General features: G+C 44.2%; 1 protein-coding gene across 1 annotated transcript in view; it reads left to right on the top strand.

The window, feature by feature from the left end:
* Positions 1-23,205, top strand: part of tmem260 (transmembrane protein 260) — a 33,348-nt gene extending 10,143 nt beyond the window's left edge. The window contains exons 6-16 of the mRNA XM_055654020.1: positions 185-364; positions 4,509-4,549; positions 6,000-6,086; positions 7,157-7,271; positions 12,891-13,063; positions 15,768-15,939; positions 17,924-18,072; positions 19,561-19,737; positions 21,436-21,489; positions 22,426-22,516; positions 22,665-23,205. Coding sequence (XP_055509995.1) covers positions 185-364; positions 4,509-4,549; positions 6,000-6,086; positions 7,157-7,271; positions 12,891-13,063; positions 15,768-15,939; positions 17,924-18,072; positions 19,561-19,737; positions 21,436-21,489; positions 22,426-22,516; positions 22,665-22,982 — 1,557 coding nt within the window. The 3' untranslated portion in view covers positions 22,983-23,205. The remainder of the gene's footprint in view (positions 1-184; positions 365-4,508; positions 4,550-5,999; positions 6,087-7,156; positions 7,272-12,890; positions 13,064-15,767; positions 15,940-17,923; positions 18,073-19,560; positions 19,738-21,435; positions 21,490-22,425; positions 22,517-22,664) is intronic.
* The last annotated feature ends 3,082 nt before the right edge of the window (positions 23,206-26,287 follow it).

Genomic DNA, 26,287 nt, shown 5'->3' with positions numbered 1-26,287 from the left:
TCCATGGGATTTTTCATTTTACTCGGTTCCTCTTCCATTCCCTCCTTCACAATCCCAGATTCCAGCTTGTTTTTCTGTTTTGTTCTCCCCCTCTCTTCCCCCCCCCAACATATCCTTCTTTGAGCGCTGTGTTAGCCTGACTGTGGAATGACTCAAACCATTCTCCTATTTCCCTTAATTTCAGGAGTTGTCTGTCCGGGCCATCTGGTGGTTGGGTCTGAGTTTTGGAGCTGGTCTGCTGCCTTACCTGTATCTGCCCATCTCATCCAGCCTCAACCAAGCACGGTGGAGCTGGGGAGACCAAACCACCCTGAGAGGCTTCAGCACCCACCTGCTGCGGGAGGAGTACGGCACATTCAATCTGGTAAAGTCTGAGATCCGTTAAGTTTGTCTCTGGGCTTTGGGAGCTGTGGCAATGTAAACTCAAACTTGTAAAGATGAGAACAGTATGGCTCCAGGTGGATTTGTCAAGTGTTAGAAACATAAGAAAATAAATAGGCAATCTCCCCTTGTATGGGTGAAGGTAAACCTTGCTTATTGTTGCTAATCTATGACAACATGCCATTGTTTTCTAATTTCCTCCATCCTGCCAGTCTACAAACAGATTGTAGTACATCATTTCCTTCATGCCTTTGTTTATTATCTCTATAGCTCAATTTTCTGATCTGATTCATTGTATAAATAATGCCAGTGTGTTTGCCCATTTTACTGCTTCAGTGCACAGCTCTACACCGCTGCTTGCCGCCTCAAACTACCATTCCCAACTTCCGTTGTCTGTATGTATCAACGTCTCATAGAAACATAGAAATTAGGTGCAGGAGTAGGCCATTCGGCCCTTCGAGCCTGCACCGCCATTCAATATGATCATGGCTGATCATCCAACTCAGTATCCCGTACCTGCCTTCTCTCCATACCCTCTGATCCCCTTAGCCACAAGGGCCACATCTAACTCCCTCTTAAATATAGCCAATGAACTGGCCTCAACTACCCTCTGTGGCAGAGAGTTCCAGAGATTCACCACTCTCTGTGTGAAAAAAGTTTTTCTCATCTCGGTTTTAAAAGATTTCCCCCTTATCCTTAAGCTGTGACCCCTTGTCCTGGACTTCCCCAACATCGGGAACAATCTTCCTGCATCTAGCCTGTCCAACCCCTTAAGAATTTTGTAAGTTTCTATAAGATCCCCTCTCAATCTCCTAAATTCTAGAGAGTTTAAACCAAGTCTATCCAGTCTTTCTTCATAAGACAGTCCTGCCATCCCAGGAATCAGTCTGGCGAACCTTCTCTGTACTCCCTCTATGGCAATAATGTCCTTCCTCAGATTTGGAGACCAAAACTGTACGCAATACTCCAGGTGTGGTCTCACCAAGACCCTGTACAACTGCAGTAGAACCACCCTGCTCCTATACTCAAATCCTTTTGCTATGAAAGCTAACATATCATTCACTTTCTTCACTGCCTGCTGCACCTGCATGCCTACTTTCAATGACTGGTGTACCATGACACCCAGGTCTCGCTGCATCTCCCCTTTTCCTAATCGGCCACCATTTGGATAATAGTCTGCTTTCCTGTTTTTGCCACCAAAATGGATAACCTCACATTTATCCACATTATACTGCATCTGCCAAACATTTGCCCACTCACCCAGCCTATCCAAGTCACCTTGCAGTCTCCTAGCATCCTCCTCACAGCTAACACTGCCCCCCAGCTTAGTGTCATCTGCAAACTTGGAGATATTGCCTTCAATTCCCTCATCCAGATCATTAATATATATTGTAAATAGCTGGGGTCCCAGCACTGAGCCTTGCGGTACCCCACTAGTCACTGCCCGCCATTGTGAAAAGGACCCGTTTACTCCTACTCTTTGCTTCCTATTTGCCAGGCAGTTCTCTATCCACATCAATACTGAACCCCCAATGCCGTGTGCTTTAAGTTTGTATACTAATCTCTTATGTGGGACCTTGTCGAAAGCCTTCTGGAAGTCTATATACACCACATCCACTGGTTCTCCCCTATCCACGCTACTAGTTACATCCTCGAAAAATTCTATAAGATTCGTCAGACATGATTTACCTTTCGTAAATCTATGCTGACTTTGTCCAATGATTTCACCACTTTCCAAATGTGCTGCTATCCCATCTTTAATAACTGACTCTAGCAGTTTCCCCACTACCGATGTTAGACTAACTGGTCTGTAATTCCCCGTTTTCTCTCTCCCTCCCTTCTTAAAAAGTGGGGTTACGTTTGCTGCCCGCCAATCCTCAACCAAAGTAGTTATTCAATTGGTCCGCCATATCCTTGTTCCCCATGATCAACTCACCTGTTTCTGACTGCAAGGGACCTACATTTGTTTTAACTAATCTCTTTCTTTTCACATATCTATAAAAACTTTTGCAGTCAGTTTTTATGTTCCCTGCCAGTTTTCTTTCATAATCTATTTTTCCTTTCCTAATTAAGTCCTTTGTCCTCCTCTGCTGGTCTCTGAATTTCTCCCAGTCCTCTGGTATGCTGCTTTTTCTGGCTAATTTGTACGCATCATCCTTCGCTTTGATACTATCCCTGATTTCCCTTGTTATCCACGGATGCACTACCTTCCCTGATTTATTCTTTTGCCAAACTGGGATGAACAATTTTTGTAGTTCATCCATGCAGTCTTTAAATGTCTTCCATTGCATATCCACTGTCAACCCTTTTAGAGTTAATTGCCAGTCAATCTTGGCCAATTCACGTCTCATACCCTCAAAGTTACCTTTCTTTATGTTCAAAACCATTGTTTCTGAATTAACAATGTCACTCTCCATCCTAATGAAGAACTCAACCATATTATGGTCACTCTTGCCCAAGGGGGCACGTACAACAAGACTGCTAACTAACCCTTCCTCATTACTCAATAGCCAGTCTAAAATAGCCTGCTCTCTCGTTGGTTCCTCTACATGTTGATTTAGATAACTATCCCGCATGCATTCCAAGAAATCCTCTTCCTCAGCACCCCTGCCAATTTGATTCACCCAATCTATATGTAGATTGAAGTCACCCATTATAACTGTTTTGCCTTTGTCACACGCATTTCTAATTTCCTGTTTGATACCATCTCCAACTTCACTACTACTGTTAGGTGGCCTGTACACAACACCCACCAGCCTTTTCTGCCCCTTAGTGTTTTGCAGCTCTACCCATACCGATTCCACATCCTCCAAACTAATGTCCTTCCTTTCCATTGCGTTAATCTCCTCTCTAACCAGCAATGCTACCCCACCTCCTTTTCCTTTCTCTCTATCCCTCCTGAATATTGAATATCCCTGGATGTTCAGCTCCCAGCCTTGGTCACCCTGGAGCCATGTCTCCGTGATCCCAACTATATTATAATCATTAATGGCTATCTGCGCATACAAGTCATCCACCTTATTACGAATACTCCTTGCATTGAGACACAAAGCCTTCAGGCTTGTTTTTACACACTCTTACCCCTTATACAATTATGTTGAAAAGTGGCCTTTTTTGATTTTTGCCCTGGTTTTGTCTGCCTGCCACTTTTACTTTTCACCTTGCTACCTATAGCTTCTACCCTCATTTTACACCCCCTGCCTCTCTGCTCTTGTACCCATCCCCCTGCCACATTAGTTTAAATCCTCCCCGACAGCACTAGCAAACACTCCCCCAAGGACATTGGTTCCATTCCAGCCCAGGTGCAGACTGTCCTGTTTGTACTGGTCCCACCTCCCCCAGAACTGGTTCCAATGCCCTAAAAATTTGAATCCCTCCCCCTTGCACCATTTTTAAAGCCACGTATTCATCTGCAATATCCTCCTATTTCTACTCTGACTGGCCCGTGGTACTGGTAGTAATCCAGAGATTATTACCTTTGAGGTCCTACTTTTAAGTTTATCTCCTAACTCCCTAAATTCATCTTGTAGGACCTCATCCCTTTTTTTACCTATATCGTTGGTGCCAATATGCACCATGACAACTGGCTGTTCACCCTCCCCCTCCCGAATGATCTGCAGCCGTTCAGTGACATCCCTGACCCTTGCACCAGGGAGGCAACATACCATCCTGGAGTCTCGTTTGCGGCCGCAGAAACGCCTATCTATTCACCTGACAATTGAATCCCCTATTACTATTGCCCTTCCACTTTTTTTCCCCCCCTCATGTGCCGCAGAGCCACCCATGGTGCCATGAACTTGGCTGCTGCTGCATTCCCCTGATGAGCCATCTCCATCAACAGTATCCAAAATGGTATACCTGTTTAGGAGGGAGATGACTGCAGGGGACTCCTGCACTACCTGCCTACTGCTTTGCTGGCTATTGGCCACCCGTTCCCTTTCTGTCCTATTGCCTTTTACCTGCGGTCTCAGTTGGTGCCGCACATTGTGGGTATTTTCTGGAGACCCCGTAGTTGATCAACGGATTTCTTGCTTTTGGGGAATCTACAGAGATGGGGGTTTTTTTTTTTTTTAATCGGAAAGATTACTCAAAATGTTTCCTGATGGGACTTAATAATTTGTTTCTAGGCCAAATCTGAGGTGGGTTCAGGACTGCTACATGTCTGGAGGTGAGTGGTGGGTGTTGCTGGCCGGCGCTTGTGTGATCTCATTAGTTTGCGTCCCCCGTATCCTTGGTAACCCACACATGCCGCATGGTTCAGATCAGAATAGTCAAATTTTAAAATCCATTTAATTTGCGCATTGTATAATCCTGAAGTTAGCTTACAAAATATCTGATGTTAACTGGAGTTTTTGTGCATTATACAAGTGCTGGAGATTTTTACATTAGTATGTGAAATGGCAAACTCAAACTGTCGTCTAATCTCATTTAAACTGTGCCGGTGGGAATTGGTATGGGTAGTGTTACAGCCCCTGCTGGAAACATTGAATTACATGGAACAGTGGACAGAGTAATATTGATCATTGAGAGAATGGAATTGGAAAGGATAATAACATTCCATTTCAAGCTCACATTGGTCAATATTACCCTGTTGTACGGTGTAACCTTGCCCATACCAATGCCCGTAGATGGAGTTTAAATCAGATCAGAAGCCAGTTTCTCTGTAACTGTAACACTATATTCTGCATATTTTATTTTTTGCATTTGCACAACCTGTTTTAATCGTTTGGAATGATTGCACTTTGTATGGTTTGATCTGTCAGATAGTACCCAAAACAACCCTTTGCCGCTGTGTCTCAGTACAAATCGCAATAATAAACCAATAACAATAGCCACTCAGATCATTGGATAGAATGGACTAATACTGCCCATGAAGAGCACGAGCAAAGTATCAACACCCTCTGGCATCTTGGTAACAACACCCATTGAAAGTAACAATTGATTTTCTGTCCTTTAGAATAAAAACAGAACATGGTTTCAAAATGTGGGTGGGTGGCACAGGGGGTGCAGCTAGTAGAGCTGTAACCACACGGCTCTAGAGAGCAGGGTTCAATTCTGATCTTGGGTGCTCTCCGTTTGCATGTTCTCCCTATGAGCTGATGGTTCCCTCCCCGAGGTTCAGTTAAAGACGTGTGGTTAATAAGTTAACTGGTTATTGTAAATTAACCCTTGTATGTAGGTAAAATCTGGGGGGCGTTGATGGGAATGTTGGAAGAATTTTAAAAAATGGTGTAAGTGTGGGATTAGTGCAAGTGCATGGTAGATGGTCAGTGCAGACGTGGTGTGCCAAAAGGCATGTTTTTATGCTGCATCCCTCCATGACTTTCTATGTTGTGTTTAAGTGGAGGCTATAAGGGTGCAATGATTGGTAAGTTCACCTGCCATTTTGTCTACTTTGGCTATTAACTAGAATTTTACAATTTTACAATGTATGCTTGATGTTTTTATATTAAAGACGATATGAATTTAATGTGGTGACATGTCGGGGTAGCCTGCACGTTTCATTACTTAGCATAACAATTGAGGAGGAGGAGGAGGAGGAGGAGGAGGAGAGAAAAGGAAAGACAGCAAGCTGGACTGTTACAAAGCTAACATCTATACTTTCCTGTTCTCTGCAGTTATCAGATGATGCACATAAAGACTGAACTGACAGCAATCGGGGCAGCCTTGGCACTTGTGGCCATCCCACTGCAGGGCCTAAAGAGGTATAAGCTACAGTTCCCAACGCAGCACAAGGTGCACCTCCTCTGTCTCTGTGTGGCTAACGTACTCTGTATCCCTGTCCCTCAGCATTACAGGCACTTGCGATTCCTCAGCTTCCCTGAGATTTGTGCATGTAGATTGTTAATGTGTCATAATAGGGTCCAGGAAATAATGAAAGTGCCCATCGAATGCTGGTCTTTATTTATGGAGGATGAGATCCACCTGGTTGAAATGAAACTACAGCAATATAAAGCCAGAATACTGTGAACAGTTTTAGACATTGCACATTGAGAAGAGTATATTCCGCAAACACAAAGTTCCCTCAGCACCATTTCCCTGCACAAACCTACTTTCCTTTAATAACTGAACTCCATCTTGGTATTGGCGTCATGTTTGGCACAGACATTGTGGGCAGAAGAATCTGTTCCTGTGCTGTACTGTGTTCTAATCTCTGGCTTAAACACACTCAGCAACCGGGCCTCCAGTCTTCGTAGGCTGAGAGTTTAAATGATGAATTGTTCTTTGGATGAAAGAAGTTGGTTTAGGTTTCAGGCCTGAATGGCTGATATGTTATTCTGAGACCGTGACCCCTCGTTCAGAACAGCTCAGCCAGAAGACGCACTCACTCCGCATCCGTGCCGTTAAACCCAGTAAGCATTTAGTGTGCTTCATCAGATCCACCGTGATCCTGCAGAAGGTGCATGCCACAGAAGTTGGGTGTTCTGCCCATTGCATCCACGCCAACTGAAGATGGTCTGTGGGTTAATATCACTTACCAACGCTTGGTTTTTGGTTTGTTAGGAAATACATAGAATGTGGTGAGTTTCTGCTGCCACTACCAGTGCAACACTCTAATACTTCTACCGATTCACAGATTAGCAACCCTGAGTTAATGTCCTCTTTGCTAAAGGAAATGGGTAGTTCCTGCTCCTTTGTCTGGCCCTTCCTTGATTGGGAGTGTCTAAGTTTCATTTTTTCATCACCCAGCCTGGGAAATGTAAATGTCTGGTGGTTTATAATTGTGATGGAACGGATGGATTTGTTGAGGGTTCTAATTACTCTCTGTTTACAGGAGCTCCTCTCAATCCTCGGTCTTGTGGCTTTTCACTGTGATGCTCTGCTCTTACTCCCTGTTCTTCTCCTGGAGAGCTAACCTGGACATTACCAAACCTCTCTTTGTTGGCGTGGCAAGTATCCAGTGATTCATTCAGCTTATTTGACCACATGATGAACAATGTTTACTGTGTGATTCACTTTGCAATGTGTTCTAATTCCCATTGATGTACATTTTGTTTTGTGCAAGCAAAACATGCAAGCAATTTGGTTACACTTTATTGGACGTGTCAACCGCTCGATCTGATGACCGGATATTTCCGGGTATGAGCCTGGATAAATAATAAATACACAAGTACAGGATCACTTGGCCATTGGCATCCATGAAAACAGGAATGGCATGATGGTACAGCAGTTATTGTTGCTAATGAGCTTCTGTGTTCCACCTTCCTGACCTCTGGTTCTGTCTGTGGGGTTTACAGTTCTCCTTGTGACTCCATGGATCTCCGGTTTCTTCCCATTCTGGGAGGTTAATTGGTTTTAGTAGATTACCCCTCATAGAGGTAAAGTGCTAGAAATGAATCTGGGACAAGTTGGTGAGAGATGCAGAGGGAAAAGCGGGGGAATGGGATTGTTGGGATTGCTGTGCTGGGTGTCCAAATGGACCTGATGGGCCAAATGACCACATCCTCAATTGTAAGAAGCCAGTTGCATATTTACCCTTTCGTGTAATCTTGAATATAGGTCCAGAATGGACTTGGTGACCAATCTAATGATCTGGACATGCTTGTGCTGCATAACATTGCCATAGAGCAGGTTGCTCAATCAAGAGTCATGTGTTTCACTTGAAACTTGGATGAAGACTTGCTGCTGTCAGCTGTGCAAAAGCACAGTAATTAGAAAGATCAGCACTCTCCACAGGTCCTTGTGATCATCCCACTGCACATCCAGCTGCTGCTTAGTTTTTATATTTAATACTCGCTGTGAATGATTTCCTGAGATCAACCTGTACTACTTGCACTATTATGAATGAATGATTGAATAGGTTTATTGGCCAAGTATTCACATACAAGGAATTTGCCTTGCTGCTCTGCCCACAAGTGACAACATGACATACAGTGACAGTTAGGAATGACACCTAAATCATTAAACCATAAGCCATTTATGGTATTGTCACCAAGCATTACTGATGTTTTTTTTATATTTCTTTTGTTATTGTTTGTTTACGTGTTGTGTTGTTGCATTAATGTGACTGTAAAGCTGCAGTAAGAATTTAATTAATAATAATAATAATAATAATCTTTATTGTCATTGTACAAGACAACGAAATTTTGTTGGAGCAGTCCTCCAGCTGCACAGGAATATGAGTATAAAAATACGTTTTAAAAAGAACTATTAAAAAATTAGACTATAAACATATAGGAGTATGGGCGGGTGTGTGAGAGAGAGGGGGGGAATCAGTGTGGGAGGGGGATAGAGTTCAGTAGTGTCACAGCTCTATGGTAGAAGCTGTTTTTTAGTCTTGTTGTGCGGGCGCTCAGTGTCCTGTATCGTCTTCCTGAGGGCAGGGGGGTGAAGAGGCAGTGTCCAGGGTGTGTGCTGTCTCTAATGATGCCCTTGACCCTCCGGATGCAGTGGGTCCGGTAGATGTCCTCCAGTCTGGGGAGCTGGGTGCCAGTGATCCTCTCAGCAGTCTTAATGACGCGTTGGAGAGCTTTCCTGTTCTCTGCGGTGCAGCCAGAGTACCATACTGTGATGCAGTATGTGAGAACTGACTCGATGGCTGACCTGTAGAAGCTCACCAGCAGCTGTTGTGGGAGACGTGCCCTCTTCAAGCACCTCAGGAAGTGAAGCCTTTGAAGTCCTTTCTTGGCCGTCGCCGTGATGTTGACGGTCCAGGTCAGGTCGTGGCTGATGTTGACCCAGAGGTACCTGATGTTCTGCACACTGTCTCGCCGTTAATGGTGATGGGCTGATGGACGAAGGTCTTCGGTTTCCTCCTGAAATCCAGGATCATCTCCTTTGTTTTTGCTGCGTTGAGGATCAGGTTGTTCTCATGGCTCTAGCTCACCAGGTTCTCTACCTCTGTCCTTTAGGCGGCCTCGTTGTTACGCGTGATCCTGCCTACCACGATGGTGTCATCTGCAAACTTTAATATGGTGTTGGCCTCGTGGGTGGGTTTGCAGTCGAGAGTGTAGAGGGGGAAGAGGAAGGGGCTCAACACACAGTCCTGTGGTGCACTGATGTTCAGGGGAGACCTGCCTCCCCATGCGCAGTCTGTGGTCGGCCGGTGAGAAAGTCCAGGACCCAGCTGCTCAGGTGTGTGTTGAGGCCCAGGTGGTCCAGCTTGGTGACTAGTTTATGGGGGGGGGGGATGGTGTTAAAGGCGGAGCTATAATCTATGAATAGCATCCGCACATAACTGTCCCGCTGGTCAAGGTGTGTCAGGGTGAAGTGGAGGGCCAGTGACATTGCGTCCTCCGTCGACCTGTTTGCCCTATAGGCAAATTGGTGGTGGTCTAAGGAGGGGGGGATGCTGTTCTTCAAGTGTCCCAGTACCAGACGTTCGAAGCACTTCATCACCACCGGTGTCAGCGCCACTGGCCGATAGTCGTTGAGGGACCTGATGGCTGATTGTTTTGGCACAGGGATGATTGTGGCTGTCTTGAGGCATGTTGGGACGGAGGCCTGCAGCAGGGAGGTGTTAAACAGGTCCGTGAGCACCGCAGTCAGCTCCCCTGCGCAGTGCTTCAGAACCCGCCCTGGTACTCCGTCAGGTCCGGTGGCCTTGTTGGGGTTGATGTGCTGCAGGGTCCGTCTCACGTCGTGGGGGCTCAGTCAGCACCGGTGGTGAGGGTCCCTGTCGTGGGGGCTCAGAGTCAGCACCGGTGGTGAGGGTCCCTGCTGTGCCGGGTCCGTCCCACGTCGTGGGGACTCAGAGTCGGCACCGATGGTGAGGGAGGGTCCCTGCTGTGCCCGTATGTTGTCACTGCTGTCGGCGCAATCAAACCTGGCAAAAAAACAGTTCAGGTCGTCAGGGAGGGATGAGCTTTGTGCGTGTGTGGAGCTGTTGTAGCCGGTGATGGTTCTAATGCCCTGCCACATGCGTCGAGAGTCTGAGTTGTTAAAATGCTCCTCGATACGCTTCGTGTAGCGGTGCTTTGCTTCCCTGATGCCCTTCCTCAAACTGGACCTTGCTGTTCTGTAGGCCTCTGCATCACCTGAGTGGATTTCACACGGAGAGTGGTGAATCTCTGGAACTCTCTGCCGCAGAGGGTAGTCGGGGCCAGTTCATTGGCTATATTTAAGAGGGAGTTAGATGTGGCCCTTGTGGCTAAGGGGTCAGAGAGTATGGAGAGAAGGCAGGTACGGGATACTGAGTTGGATGATCAGCCATGATCATATTGAATGGCGGTGCAGGCTCGAAGGGCCGAATGGCCTACTCCTGCACCTAATTTCTATGTTTCTATGAAAGCTGCATCCCGGGCCTTCAGCAGACCAGTTACAGTGCCATTCATCCATGGCTTATGGTTGGGGAGTGTCAGTATTGTCCTCTGTGTGGTGACACTGTTCATACAGAAGGTGATGTAATCCAATACTGATGAGGTGTAGGTGTTGAGGTCTGTGTGGTTGTTGTGAGTAGCAGCCTGTTTAAAGATGTCCCAATCAGTGTACTCAAAGCAATTCTGTAGCCTGCCCATGGCTCCTTCTGGCCAGGCCATGATGGTGCGAACTGTTGGCTTTGATCTTGCAATGAGGGGTCTGTATGCAGGTGTTAAGTACAGACTGATGTGATCGGATCGGCCAAGATGGGGGCAGGGGGACGCTTTGTAGCCCTTGGCAATGTTGCAGTAGACCTGGTCCAAGATATTGTTTCCTCGTTCTTATTCCGTTCCCCAGTGCATGTGACAATTAAACACTCCTGACTATCATCACTCTTGAACATATCGTTTGCTGCTTTGAATCTGTTTCCCTTTCTTTCATTCTTGGCTTGCATCAGGGATAACTTCAGTATGTTGAGGAGGTCTCATAGTTCAGGCTGAGACAGAAGGTCAGTTATCACACTTAGGATTTGGATTATCTTGTATCTTGGTGACTAAAACAGAATGCACTTCACGATGCTCTCACCCTCGAGTACTATAGAAACACCCATAGATGTAGCTTGGGCATCAGGTAATAGGCTCAGCATTCTTGATCAGTCTGAAGTAGGGTATTGACATAACATGTCATTTATCTCTGTTCTTCAGATGTTGCCTGCCCCACTCGAGCACTCTGTCTTTTTCAGCATTCTTTATTCCTATTAAATTCCTATGTGCTGTGGGGAGAAGGATATTGAACTATATTGTTCATATATATTGTTAGTTACATTTCAGAGATTGAGTTAGCTACTGAATGACACATTACACCAGTGAGGTCAGGAGGTCAGTCAGTGGGAGAGACTGCAAAGACTATAATGAGGTTGTAGAACAGAGAAAGGGAAAGTCAAGGCTACTGAAAAATAGTGTAAACCTACAACCTCTCATTGCTTTCATCTGCATTTTCTCTGTAACTATAACATTGTACTCTAACACACATTCTGCACGGAATAGGTCTCTGTTCAAGAGAATCAGAGGCGTTCCTGATGGTAAATGGAAGTGGTATGGCGCTTCAGCCCAACTTGCCCACACTGGCCAACATGTCCCAGCTACACGAGTCCCACCTGCCTGCGTTTGGCCAATATCCCTTCAAACCTGCCCTATCCATGTACCTGTCTGTAAAACGTTGCAATAGACCCTGCCTCAACTACTTCCTCTCGCAGCTCGTTACATATACCCACCACCCTTTGTGCAAAAATATGTAGATTGGTACGTTCATTGGCCACTGTAAACACCCGTGACATGTAGATGAGTGTGGAATCTGGGAACAGTTGATGAGAATATAGGGAGAAAGGAATGAGATTAATGTAGGATCAGTGTTTGATCAATGTTTGGCGATCAGTGTGGACTCAGTGGAACAAAGGATCGGATTCTGCGGTGTAAATCTTTGTGACTCTAGGACATATTTGAAATTATAGAGAAGGAAAGGTGGAAAAAAACAAAAGCTAAAAATGAGGTGCAAGACTCGTGTCTCTCCCGTCTCAGTTTCTGAGACTACACTTACTTTTATTTTCTTTCTTATGTCATTCACACACAGATAAAGTATCACCTTCTCTCCAGATCAGGGGGGTCCAAACAGACCAAATATAGTTGGCTTTAGGCCGTTTGTGAATATGTGATACCCATCTGCTAACTTTCCACAGCTGGTATTTTCACTCTTAACCTCTTATTAATCCTTTATTATCAAAAGCACAGCTGTCTGTGACTGTTAATGTTCCATATAACACCCAGATGAATTGCTTCAAATATTCTAGCACATTCCGAAGCATAGTTTGCGGCAGCCTTGTGGCATGGTGCTGAGTTGTGTTGCCTCACAGCACCAGAGATGGTGAAGCACCTGACCTCTGGTGCTGTCCATGTGGAAGTTGCACCTTCTCTCCCTGTGACTGCATGGGTTTCCCATCATATTCCAAAGATGTGGGTTGCCCCTGTAAAATGGCCCTGCTGTAGCTGGATGGCAGGGAATGGGATGGGGGTAGGAGTTGGTGGTGGGATGCAAGAGACAAGCTAGAACAAGTGTAGTTTGGAATTTGATGGTTGGCAGGGATGTGGTGGGCTGTGGGTCCTGATGTCCCAATCAGATGTATGACTAAGACAGTGTTCATTTTCTTTCTACAGGTTGAAAGATTCTGGTTACAGAGTAATTTGGTGGTTTGTGTTCTGGCAGGCTGTGGTCTAGCTTCAGTCTCTTCTGTGCTGCAGAGAATAATGGGCAATCATTCACTGTGGCGCTGGGCAGAGTGGCTCCCTGCTATCCTCCTCACTGCTTACCAACTCCAATGCAACTATAGGTAAGCACTGCTTTGCAGACGAACGTGCAGTAGTTGCTTGTGTGTCAGCTAGGCTGAGTGAAATCATGGTCACTGCTCTCTGAGTCAAAGACTCTGGGGTTAACATCCACTTTGGTGAATTCAGGAAATTATATCGGGAAGGCTGAGGAATTTTCGCATTATCATTGCTGCTATTTTCTGTTGGAGATATTAGAGTAAGATTCTCTGCCTTCTTGGGTAGATACAAACAGCATTCCATTAATTTTAAGAAGCCTTTTTAAGGGTGGCACAGTGGCGCAACAATAGAGTTGCTGCCTTACAGTGCTTGCAGCGCCGGAGACTCGTTTTCGATCCCGACTACGGTTGCCATCTGTACGCAGTTTGTACGTTCTCACCGTGACCTGCGTGGGTTTTCTCAGAAGTCTTCGGTTTCCTCCCACACTCCAAAAACGTACAGGTTTGTAGGTCACTTGGCTTGGTAAATGTAAAAATTGTCCCTGGTGTGTATAGGATGTGTGGGGATCGCTTTTTGGCGCGGACCCGATGGGTTTCCGCGCTGTATTTCTAAACTAATATTTGGGTTGTCTTGAGTATTGGCACCTGAACAAATAGCATGGAAATTATCCCCATGACGTTACCTGGGTTGTGGTTGTGTACACATTGGTTCCTAGGTGATTGTCAAGAGGGTTTTATTGTCATGTAGGAAACGGAACAATAGAATTCTTATTTGCAGCAGCACAACAGGTTTGTAAACACAGTATTCAATAGATAATATTATAACAACACACCCAGGTCTCGTTGCACCTCCCCTTTTCCTAATCTGACACCATTCAAATAATAATCTGCCTTCCTGTTCTTGCCACTAAAATGGATAACCTCACATTTATCCAAATTGTACTGCATCTGCCATGTATCTGCCCACTCACCCAATCTATCCAAGTCATCTTGCAGCCTCGTAGCATCCTCCTCGCGGCTCTTTTTATTTTTCGCCAAAGAGGGATGAACAATTTTTGGAGTTCATCTATGCAGTCTTTAAATCTTTGCAATTGCATCCCCACCGTCAACCCTTTAATTATAATTTACCAGTCCTAGCCAATTCCCCTTCTCATACCTTCAAAGTGTCCTGTCTTTAAGTACTGATGATGAATAGACTGCTCATTGCGTTTGGATATGGCATTGAAGGATTTTGATTCCATGATAAAGTAACAATAATATACTTCCTAGTCAGGATGATGTGCAGCATGGGGAACAGGGGAATTTGAGCTACAGTACAGACTGCCCTTGTTCTTTTATCTAGCGGAGGTTAGATTTAGTAGTTCAGTTGAAGTTCAGTATGAAAGAGATTCATAAATCCATTTTGTAGCTGATACACCTATAAACACTGACAGAGGAGAGAATATATAGACTGGACGGTGTGCAAATCAAGTAGGTTTCTTTGATGGCGATGGTGTTGAATACTTTGAGAGTTATGGGCACTGCTTCCATCCAGGCAAGTGGAGAGCATTCCATCACTCTTCTGAATTGAGCCTTGTAACTTGTGGAAAGGCTTTGGGGAGTCAGGATTGGAATTAGTTGATGTAGTCTCTGATTTATTCCAGTAATCAAAATATTGACGTATCTCATTCAGCTGGGTCCCAGTCTCAGGATCTTGCTGGAAGATTAGACATTCAAAATTGATAATGCTCAAGGAGAAGTTGGCATTGCGTTGAAGATGGTGATTGCCAAAGGACTTGTTTGTCATAAGTGTCAGCATTCCAGAATGGTGTTTATTGTATGCTGTATGAAGCAGTGTTTAGTTTAGTGGATTCGTTTGGTTTATTATTGTCACATGTACTTAGGTACAATGAAAAGCTTTTTGTTGCATGTTATCCTATCAAAGAAAAGACAATGGTGCAAAGACAAGACAGGACAAAGACAAGACAGGAGACATGATTACAAACAAGTCATCCACAGTGTACAGATACAGGATATAGGTATAACATTTAATGCAAGATAAAGTCCGATAAGGTCCAATTAAAGATAGTTCAAAGGTCTCCAATGAGGTAGGTGGAAGGTTAGGACTGCCCTCTAGTGGTGAGAGCACAGTTCCGTTGCCTGATAACAGCTGGGGAGAAACTGTCCTTGAATCTGGAGGTATACGTTTTCAAACTTCTGTACATCTGGCCTGATGAGAGAGGGGAAAAGATTAAGTGTCCAAGGTGAGACTGGTCCTAAATTATGCCGGTGGCCTTGCCGAGGCAGTTTGGTGCAGATGAAGTCTACGAATGGGAGGTTGGTTTGCACGATGGTCTGGGCTACATCCACAGGGATTGATTGGACCTAGGTAGTCCTGCAGCAGTATCCCAGTGATTGGTCTCAGAATACCCTGCTGGGGGTGAGAGTTGAGAAGTTGCTTCCCGTTGATGCCATTGTGGAATTCACAGGAGATAGACCGCAGGTGGAGTCCAAAAATGGTAATCATGGGTCCTTCATCATTAGCACCTAACACAGACACAAGGGGCTGATTATTATTAAACAAGGCTGTGGGGGGCTCTTTTTGGAGAAGATTTTTGCTATGCTGCTTTCTCATGTGAAAGGGCAGTATCTTATTTAACTTGCTAGATATCACTCTGCTGCCCTGATCCTCTTTGCTGTGATAGTTTGAGATGTACAGAAATTATTTTTTCTATTCAATGTTTTTAAATGATGAACTTTTTTTTTTCTCCATCAATCTGATTTTATTCAGGATCTGTGACAAGAGTAACAATGACGTAGTGGACAAATTTGCCAGAAATCTATTGGGCAGCATGCCCCCTGACTCCATCATCCTGCTCCGTGGCGATCTCCCAGGAAACTCTCTGCGGTACCTCCATTACTGTGAGAAGCAACGGCCTGACCTCAGCCTGGTGGATCAGGAGGTAAAGAGGACAAGGTTTGCCGGGACACAAGAAAAAGTCAAGGGAGGGAGGGGCATGGATCCAGGACCATGAATTGAATCCTCATGACCCATCTCATACTGATGAGGCCATTCAGGCCTAATATTCCGTGGTAGTTCCCAAAAGAGCAATCTTACCAGTCTCATTCCTCCTCCACTTGCCTACAGTTTACTATCTTTTCTGAATGCCCATCAACCCCTTTGATTCTTGCCATTAGTCTACAATAGTGTTGGCAATTTACAATGGGCATTTACCCTACCAGCACATGTACTGGATGTGGAGCATCCAGAGAATACTGAGGTAATCATGGCACAAACACCGACAGCACACAAAGTCAGGATCAAACCCGGATCCATGGGGCAGTAAGACAGCAACTCCACCAGCTGCACCAACGAGCCACCTTGAGTGAACTGTAGTGAGGTAGTTACCTTCATAGAGCAATCAGGCTTTCGTCCCAACTCGCCCGTGCTGCCCAAACCCACCAGAACCACTTTCACTGGCAGATTGCTCCATATATGTATCACTCTCTGAGTGAAAAAATTGACCGTCAGGTTCCAATCAAATCCTTCCCCTCTCACTCTAAACCTATGCCCGCTAGTTCTTGATTCCACAACGCTGGGGGAAATGACTGTGCATTTACCCTATCTACGCCCTTCATGATTTCATACATCTCTATGTCATACCTCATTCCCCGACGCTCCAAAGAATAAAATGCGAGCCTGCCCAACATCTCCCTATAACACATTCATCAAGTCCTGGGAACATTCTCGTAAATCATTTCTACACGTCTTCCTGCTTAATGGATCTTCCCTTTTGAGCTCTGTGGCCACAGCACTGCACTTGTAGTACTGAGGACACTCTGGTGTTTACGCTGGCAGAATCATTCTGTTACAAACTCTGCCCAATTCCTGATACCATCAATGCATCTAGAATATCTCCCCCATAAGACTCTCCAAGGTTCACCATTGGGTCAGGTTAAAGAAAGGAATGAGACAAGTGAAACAACCCTATCCGTTGCATTCAAAGGTACAGTTCATTACCTATAATTCCTCAGGTGATGTTTGCCGACCTCTCGCAAGCGCCCTGATTCCCTGACGCACTTTAAACTCACCTGGTTCTGTTACTCATATCTCTTATTATATTTGGGGTTCAGTAAGAAATTTGTCATTCTGCTCTGTAAAATTTAAAGAAAAAAAAAAATCAGCTATTAATAGAATAGCATCCCATAGTTCATAAATTTGTTTTTTTTTTAAACATAGTGCTGAAGTAAGCATGTCTGGAGAACATGGAAAGGTGAAGTATGGAGTCAGGACCTTTCATTACTCCAGCACTTTGTGTCTTTTGTGTTTGTTACCCAGCATCTGGGTTTCTATGTAAAAGGTGAAAGATAATAGGATTAAAGGTTTAAATATGGAAGGGTGTTTCCAGATGTGTTGGCGGGGGTGGGGGGGAGAAAGGATAAGAATGGGGGATAAGGGGACTTATTGTCCTGATGGTGAAAATTCAGTGGAAGTGAACTGGGACATGGATGGTGATCTGAAGATGGTGAAATTCTACACTGGAGAGGGAACCCCTAAGCTGAGAATTGTTTCTTGTAGAAGGGTGGAGGAAAAAAGAGCATCAAACCCATGCAGACTGAAGTGCGAGGAAGATTGGGCCTTTTTAGAAGGAAAGGAGTCCTAAGATAAGGAAATTGGGGAGATTGGAGAATGGAAGAATAATGAGAGACATTGAAAAATGAGAGCTGGGGAAAGGAGGTAAGTTTCTAATGGACAGGGGTCTTGGGGTTAGTTTCTGTTCTTGCTATGTATTTATGATATACACTGAGGGCTCTTTGATAACAAAATTGCATTTAACTTCACTGCACTAAGTAGCCCCAATGGCATAAATGATCTTTTCTAGTTTCATGTAGTTCTATTTGCTTGTTGACAGTAAAGAACATAACTTGCTATTAATTTCTCTTCAGATGATGACTTACAACTGGTATTTGCCAAAATTGGCCAAACACATACCCATTGTCCGTTTCCCCGGAAATCGCTGGCAGCCTGTTGACATGGAGGGTTCAGCTGGGATTGTGACTTTCAACCTGCACCAGTTATTTATTGAGAACAGAGAGTGAGTCACTGATTAATAACACTGTACTCAGTGAGCCTGAGCAGTTTAGTGTCGTCATTCATCCGTGGATGCTCAACTCAAAGAGCCCCCATTCTTTCTCCAGGAAGCTCTCTGCCCTTCACTTGGTCTGTTTGAAATTTGTCGAGTATATGTATTTCATATGGAATATTAGAGTAGCTGGAATATCGCTCATTCAGGATCGTGGGGTTGGGGTAACTTGTTACCCTGGATAGATGGTGCGTAAAGATCAAAATATGGATACATGGTTATGAATGGGGGGGGGGGGGTCAGAGTGCTTAGTACCACACCAGCAACCATTCTTTAGTTTGGTTTAGTTTATTGTCATGTACACCGAGGTTCAGTGAAAAAACTTTGTTGCGTGCTAACCAGTCAGTGGAAAGCCAACACATGATTACAGACCAGCCATCCCCAGCGTACAGATACGTAATAAAGGAAATAACTTGAATAACGTTTGGTGCTAGATAAAGCCAGTATGTGATTTAGAGGAAAAAACAAAGTATTAAGATCAGGTTCGTTGCTGTAAAGTGAACTGTGAGGAGCACATAAAAAGTCTGCAAAGGGATATACACTGCTTAAGAGAATGTTAGATTAAGTACAGTGTGAACCCATCAACAGTCAGAAGAATATATTATAAATGGTGAGAAACTCAGATATTGTACAGAGGAACCCTGCGGTGTTGCCTCATCAGACACACAATAAACATAGACACAGCAAGCAGTTAGGATGGCAAATGATAAGCTCTATGAACCCAGACATTAATACCCCCCTCCCCCTCCACTATCCCCACCCTAAGGTTGCCAACTGTTCCGTATTAGCCGGGACATCCCGTATTTTGGGCTAAATTGGTTTGTCCCATACGGGACCTCCCCTTGTTCCGTATTTGACAGCTACTACTCGGGTTGAGTGGACTGTCGGGTCAGAGCGCCACGTCTGGCCCTGCCTCACACGTCCAGACATAGCACATGGAGTACAGAAGCAGCACCCCGCCCATCGGTCGGCAGCCCGGCCAGTTGTCCGACCTCCGGACCTTCACCTACCGCCGAAACCACCACCCCTCCTTCTCATGGCCAATCATCATTTCATGAGTTGGATGGGGTGCCGGACTTTGCGCGCGGGCCAAAACTCCTCAGCTGGCCCGCCGGCTGGGCTTTGTGTGCAGTCCAGCGCCTGGGCCAACTCATTCACCTAGCCATGGCCGAGTCGGTCAATGAATTTCCTTCGGGAATTTGTCCCTTATTTTGACCTTTTGTCCCTTATTTGGGAGTGAGAAAGTTGGCAACCCTACCCCACCCCCATGCTGGGAGTACAAACGTAATTTGAGTGAGGCCCACAGATGAAAGGTGCAGGAGCAGAGCTCCATACAACACGGCTCTGCTCCAGATGGGAATTGCTTTCTTGCTCTGAAATGAAGATGCTGTGAAGGTTCAGAAGACTGGGATTACTGCCACTCACTGATGTTTCTTTCAGTAAGGAGATCTTTGTGTGTATTGGGCTGCATGAAGGAGACTCCAGTTGGAAACAGAGTTACACCCTGTGGCCTTGGGGAATGTGTGAAAGGCTGGTCCGGTCCACCACTCAGTTCAGCCCTGAAACCTGGATCCAACGCACCAAGTACTTGTACAACTGGACAGAGGAATACGGCAGGTAGGTGTCATTAGTTCACGTAAGGCCCAAGCAGGAGGGTAGACATCGTGGCACTGGGAGCTGTGACTGGAGATTTGCTGGCATGCCGGTTGTGGACATAAGTGGACAAGTGATCGATGGAGTTGTACAAATAGCCAGAATTGGGTTGCCAGATTATAAGAGGTCTGAAGAAGGGTCTCGACCCGAAACGTCACCCATTCCTTCCCTCCAGAGATTCTGCCTGTCCCGCTGAGTTACTCCAGCATTTTGTGTCTAATGTCAGGTTATAAATCAGGGTTCGTGACTTATCAATGTTATTGAATCGGGCAGGAGGGTAGATATTAAAGGTTTGCATGGTTGGGAGACAAGTGTCTTTGGAGCATGATGTCTGAGGACTGAGGCTGAAATGCACCTGCCCTTGTTTTCTAAATTGAGGTTGGAGGGAAGCAGGATGAATGGTAACCAAAATGCAAAGAAAAAAGTGCAGAATGCTGGAGATCTAAGATGAAAGCGGTAAATGAGGGACAGTTCAGGCAGCAACATCTGTGGAGAGAGAATAGTTCCTAGCCTGTGCCCCATGGCACCTGCATCTCTCCACCTGTGCACCCTGGTGCCAGGTGGAGAGATGCCTGTGCCCCATGGCCCCTGCATCTCTCCACCTGTGCCAACACCAGGTGCCTGTGTGCTTGCCTGTCTGCCCTTTTTGCTTTCTTTCTCCGACTACAGCATTTGCTTTTATTTAGACTGGGATATGGTAGAATTTTTGTTTTTCGCACAACTCCAGATTTTTGATTATTTTTTTGTACTAATGCTGTTTTTCGTATACTGCTTTTGATGCAGTTTCCCATCTTTTCGTTAATTACAGGGGTGTTTTGTTTTCTGAAATTCTTACTATTTTTTGTCTAGTCTCAGGTCATAATTATGTTTTAAAATGTTTTCTAGCATTTTCCGTTTACTTCTCACGGCTAAAACTGTTATATTAGCTTAAAATTGTCATGGCGTCTCCCTTTCCTGCGACCAAAAGAATTGTCCCCACTGGATCATGTCACCTCTTTAAAAGCACAGTCCACTTAGTCCCAATTCCAGCTTTTTCACAAAAGCACTATAATTTTTGTCAAATTCGCAAATTAAGGGTTATAATTTTGATTGTTTCTTCTCTACCCATCAGGTGATGTTCAGATTTGATAGCATTTTTGATAGAAAAATCTCAGTTCAACCAGATTTGTCCTGAGGCATAAGGCATTAGCTTGTGTCAATAGCTGAGCAATTTTATAGCATGTTCACAATTGATCCCTACCACAAAGTGCTCGAGCAACTCAGCAGGTCAGGCAGTATCTATGGACAGGTGACGTTTCAGCTGAGGAAGAGTCCCAACTCAAAATATTACCTATCCATTTCCTTCACAAATGCTGCCTGGACTGCTGAGTTGTTCCAGCACTTTGTGTTTTGCACAAGGTTTCAACATCTGCAGTTCCTTGTGTCCCCAGATTAATCCAAGTTGATCTCAATTCCACACTAATGTTGATATTATAAACATCAGAGCCTAGGAGCTACCTTTCTTATCCCAGTGGTCTCTCCCGGAGGGGGAATGGGATATCCATTCCCATCACCTAAGGTTGCTGGTATTCAGCAATAGCCAAGTGAGAAACAGGATGGGTGGAAGGGGGGCTGGGTTAGAGGTGCATTACTGATCTGACATCAGACGCGTCTGTCTTGCAGCTACGATCAATTTTCATGGGAAGCCGTGGCAAACGAAGAGATGTGGCAAGCCAGGTAATCCACCACCTCTCACATAGATCTCGAATGGTGTAATGGGCATCTCTCTCCACAGCTTCTTCTACCTTTCTCAATGCCTTCTATCTCTCCACCCACCCCTTTACTGACGCTCATTTCTAATCTGAATGCTTTTAGAATATTCATTGCAATCATCAATGTGGCTAAAAGGGTCCAAAATGAGACATTAAACCAGTAGTTTAAGTGAATGATGATTTTGTTACTAATTCAATTGCTTAACAATACGCATGCATTTTTCAAATAGCATAGTCCAGCAGGAAGAAATCCAACTAGAAATAATAGATATGTACTCGAATTTGAAGGAGGTCCCGAGTAGTTGATCTCACAGATGGGGTGCCAACCATTCATTTTGGATCAGTAAAGTTGCTTGTATTATTTACTGGTGAAATTCATCTTGGGGTTTTCCTGAATGAAGATGACTTTCTATTTAAATTGGCAGATAATCCAACCCAGCCACAATGGGAGTTAAAAAGAGAGAATCAAGGGTGTGTATGTATATCACCAAAGTTTTTATTTGCACCTGAACTTCAATCACATTTAAGAAGGCGATTGGACATTTACCCTTTATATCTGAAGGGATAGAATAAAAAGCAACACTTTGCTGCAGATTTTGCCATGCTCTCTTTTGAGCACATTAATGGCTTCATGGACTTTTGGTTCCTTTGAATATTAGCCTTGGAAATAGTGCAGTACATATTGAGAGAACACAGTTAAAGAGGTCCCATAAACTGGGCTTTTACTCCAAGGACAGAGGTAAAATAGTAATAGACCTCATTCAAAGGACTGTAAATATAAAATGCCACACAAAAAAACATAAATTTCTGTAATTGTCAGATGTTTTCAATGCCAAAAATGTGTTTACATTACGATTTTCTATCAGATAATATTTGTCTAATTCATTTTGGGGTTTTGCAGAATGAAAACACCATTCTTTTTATTTGAGTTGGCAGAGAATCCAGCCCAGCCAGAATCAATAAAGTTGCAACTATATACATTTGTCTATCAGGTGAGATCTATTACCTCTCACCCACTACCATTGTCTAAAGATTAATGTTTACCTACCATCCAAAGAATTCTCTGCTCTTCAGACTAATGATTATAAATTAGATTGTTGTGTTTATTCTAATCCTCACCCTCAAATTTTGCTTTCTCAGATGTATCAGGAGTTGGTCACCTCAGAGAAACATCCTGTTAATTGGCATAAAAACTACGCAATAGTCTGTGAGAGGATGTTGCGGAACTCTCCACAGGATTTAACTGGTGTTGATCCACGATTTCTTCTGTCAGAAACTATCAAACATTTTTCGCTCTATGTGGCCAAAGCACCAGATGACCCACAAATAAATGCCATTGTTCAGGTCATTGGGCACCTGAAAGGGGAGCAAGAAAGAGTAAGAAAACTGGAGAGGACGAGAGAAGCTTCTGATATCAGTGATGAGCCACTGACTGGAAGCACTGCCTTTCCTCACTGAATAGATGAACCTCAGCAGTTATTGACCAATCGTAATCGTTTTGAGTCACGCTAATCAGATCACAGGATCATTTGCTAACAAGTCTCTCTGGTTTAAGAATTGTGTGAACCATGTAATGTCGTGTTTTTTTATTACAAAGGATGATGATGATGGGTGAAAATGTACATATTGTTTTATACTGTACTTCATTTTAAATGATAAATCATTAAGTTATACTTTTTAATTGGTGTCTGAGTTGCATTTGTTAACAAGTAACAATGTTGATCTCATTTCATAGATCACTGGGAGCGTTTAATTGAAACTGATTTTCTTGATCCATTTTCCGATAGTTGAGGTTTTGGAAATTGCAAAAGTTGGAATCTTGAACAAAACAAAAAAGCTGGAGGAACCCAGCGGGTTAGGCAACATCTGTGGAACAAATGGGCGGGTGATGTTTCGGGTCAGGATTCTTTTTCAGGCTGATAGAAGTGGGATGGGGTCGTGAAAAGAGACTTTCGAGTGGCACAAAGCCTGGCAAGTATAGACAAATATTGATTGACAGATAGGTGGAGTGTGACTAGAGGTGAAAACATGGCAAAAGGAGTCAGATGAGAGGAACAATTAAATGTAAAGCTGGAAGGAAGGATGTGCGGAGAAGGGAATGGGGGAGTGGAAAGAAGGAGTAAAAGGGAAGTGGGGGACTTGGGTATGGGAGGTGTGTGTACGAAGGAGAAAGGAATAAGGGTTGGGGAAAACGGAAGTGCACCAGTGAGGGACACAGGAAACAAAGAGAAAGTAGGCAGGATATTACTTTTAGTTGGAGAATTCAGATTTGTAGATTACCCAAGATTACCGGAATATGAGGTGTTCTTAATCAAGTTTGCTTCCCAGCATTTATCAGGCAACTGAACCATCCTATTACCAACTAGAGTGATCCTGACCAACCATCTACCTCGTTGGAGTACACCGAGATTGTGCTTAATCAGACTTTACTGGACATTATCTTGCACTAAATGTTATTCCCTTGATCTGTGCACTGTGGATGGCTTGATTGTAATGATGTATAGTCTTTCCACTGACTGATTAGCATTAAAAACACCTTTTCACTGTACCTGGGTACACGTGACAATAAACAGTGCAGGTTTATAGCTAGGTTCACTTGCTGTTCATATTAAGATACCCAAACTGATCCAAGATCCTTACTTCAATATCACCCTTGTTGCTTGCTCAGAACAGCAAAAATTACCTGAACCGTTTTGCACTAGGGTCTTTGTTGTTTTTGCAAAATATTGTTTTTTTTTTAAATTTTGTTTGTATTATCTATTGTGTACTGTGTTTACAATCCTCTTTTGCTGCTGCTACAAGTAATAATTTCATTGTTCCATTTTGGTACATTTAACAATGAAACACTTGGTGTGGCCTCACTTTGGCAAAGGACGAGGCCAAGGAGAGAAAAGTTAATATAGGAATGGGAGTTAAAAATGCTAGCAACTGGGAGATCCAGCAGGCTTGGGAGACAGAGTGCAAATGTTCGCTGATGTAAAGGCGGCCAAATTGGGAGCACCAAATGCAAATGACATTTGAAGAGGTGCGTGTGACCATCCGTCTCACCAGGAAGTGCGATTGGGCTCTTTTGGATGGAAAGATAAACGTGGTGTAGAGACATCTGCAGTTGTTGGGTAAAGTAAAGTTGGTGGGTTGATTGGGAAGGGATGAATGAACCAAGGAATTATGGAGTGGTCTCTACGGAATGGATGAGGACGCAAATATGTGACTGCTGGTGGGTTTGCTCGAGTGGATAAATGATGGAGAATAACGTGTTAGAAACATAGAAAATAGATGCAGGAGTAGGCCATTCGAGCCTGCACCACCATTCAATATGATCATGGCAGATCATCCAACTCAGTATCCTGTACCTGCCTTCTCTCCATACCCTGATACCTTTAGCCACAAGGGCCACATCTAACTCCCTCTTATAGCCAATGAACTGGCCTCAATTACCTTCTGTGGCAGAGAATTCCAGAGATTCACCACTCTGTGTGAAAAATGTTTTTCTCATCTCAGTCCTAAAAGATTTCCCCCTTATCCTTAAACTGTGATCCCTTGTTCTGGACTTCCCCAACATCGGGAACAATCTTCCTGCATCTAGCCTGTCCAACCCCTTAAGAATGTTGTAAGTTTCTATAAGATCCCACCTCAATCTTCTAAATTCTAGCGAGTACAAGCCGAGTCTATCCAGTCTTTCTTCATATGAAAGTCCTGACATCCCAGGAATCAGTGTTGGATGCAGAACTAGTGGGGTAAAAGGTGAGGACTCTGGGGAGAGGGGGACTGAACGCAGGATAGCGGGCCACAGAGGATACTGGTGAGGGCTCCATCCCCAACAGCTTGTTTTACTGAAGAGGATATCTTGAATGTCCTAGAGTCACTTCGGGAGCAGATGCGGCAAAGACAGAAAAAAAATAGAATAAGGGATGGCATCCTTGCAAGGGGCAGGATGGAAGGTGTAGTCAAGATAATTGAATCAGTGGGATTTCTAGTTAGTATAAAGTCTGACTCCTGTGATGGAGACAGGGAGGGTGAGAAAGGGGAGGGAGGTATCAGAAACAATCTAAGTGAATTTGAAAGCAGGCTGGAAGTTAGTGGTAAAGTTAATGAAATCAATGAGTTCTGCGCGAGGGCAAGTGGCAGCCCTGAAGCAGTTGCAAAACGTAGTGAAGAGTTGGGGAATGGTGCCGCAGTACATTTGGATGGTATTTCAAGATCAGTTTGACATAGATACGAGAGCAATTAGGTGGTGTTTAATAATTTATTGGCATCTATCGTCATACAGGTGACGCAGATATCTTTTGGGTCCTTGCTCCATCAATGTAACTGAAGGTGTTGAGTTAAGGACTTGTTCTTATCCCTCTATAGAAACAAAGTGTTGATGCCTGTAAAGAAATTATGTCTGTGCTCCAAGTAATTTAGCAGAAGAATCCCTTTGGAGATGACCTTCCCAATACCCTCCTTCTCAATCATGCTTTGCCAGTATTGCATCTCTTCCCATTCTGACTTTGAAGTTGTCCAGAATCTGTTGTCTGACTTTGGGAAGTGGACCAATGCCACTGCTTCTTTAGGAACTGAAGGGGATATTAATTTTGCACTAATTTTCCTGAAATTCCCTTTTCAATGGTGCTTTATTGTCACATGTGCGAGGTACACAAGAAATTATTTTCTTACAGTCCAGTAATAACCATACTCACCCTAAATTATCAGTTGTACAGAAATAGTCTAGTGAAGATAGGCTCTCTTAAAGCTAGCAGAGTCAGGGGATATGGGGAGAA

Source organism: Leucoraja erinacea, chromosome 23 (assembly GCF_028641065.1).
Source record: "Leucoraja erinacea ecotype New England chromosome 23, Leri_hhj_1, whole genome shotgun sequence".
NCBI classification, from domain to species: Eukaryota; Metazoa; Chordata; class Chondrichthyes; order Rajiformes; family Rajidae; genus Leucoraja; species Leucoraja erinaceus.
Note: the sequence above shows the minus strand (reverse complement) of the source record. Positions and strands in the feature narration are given on the sequence as shown.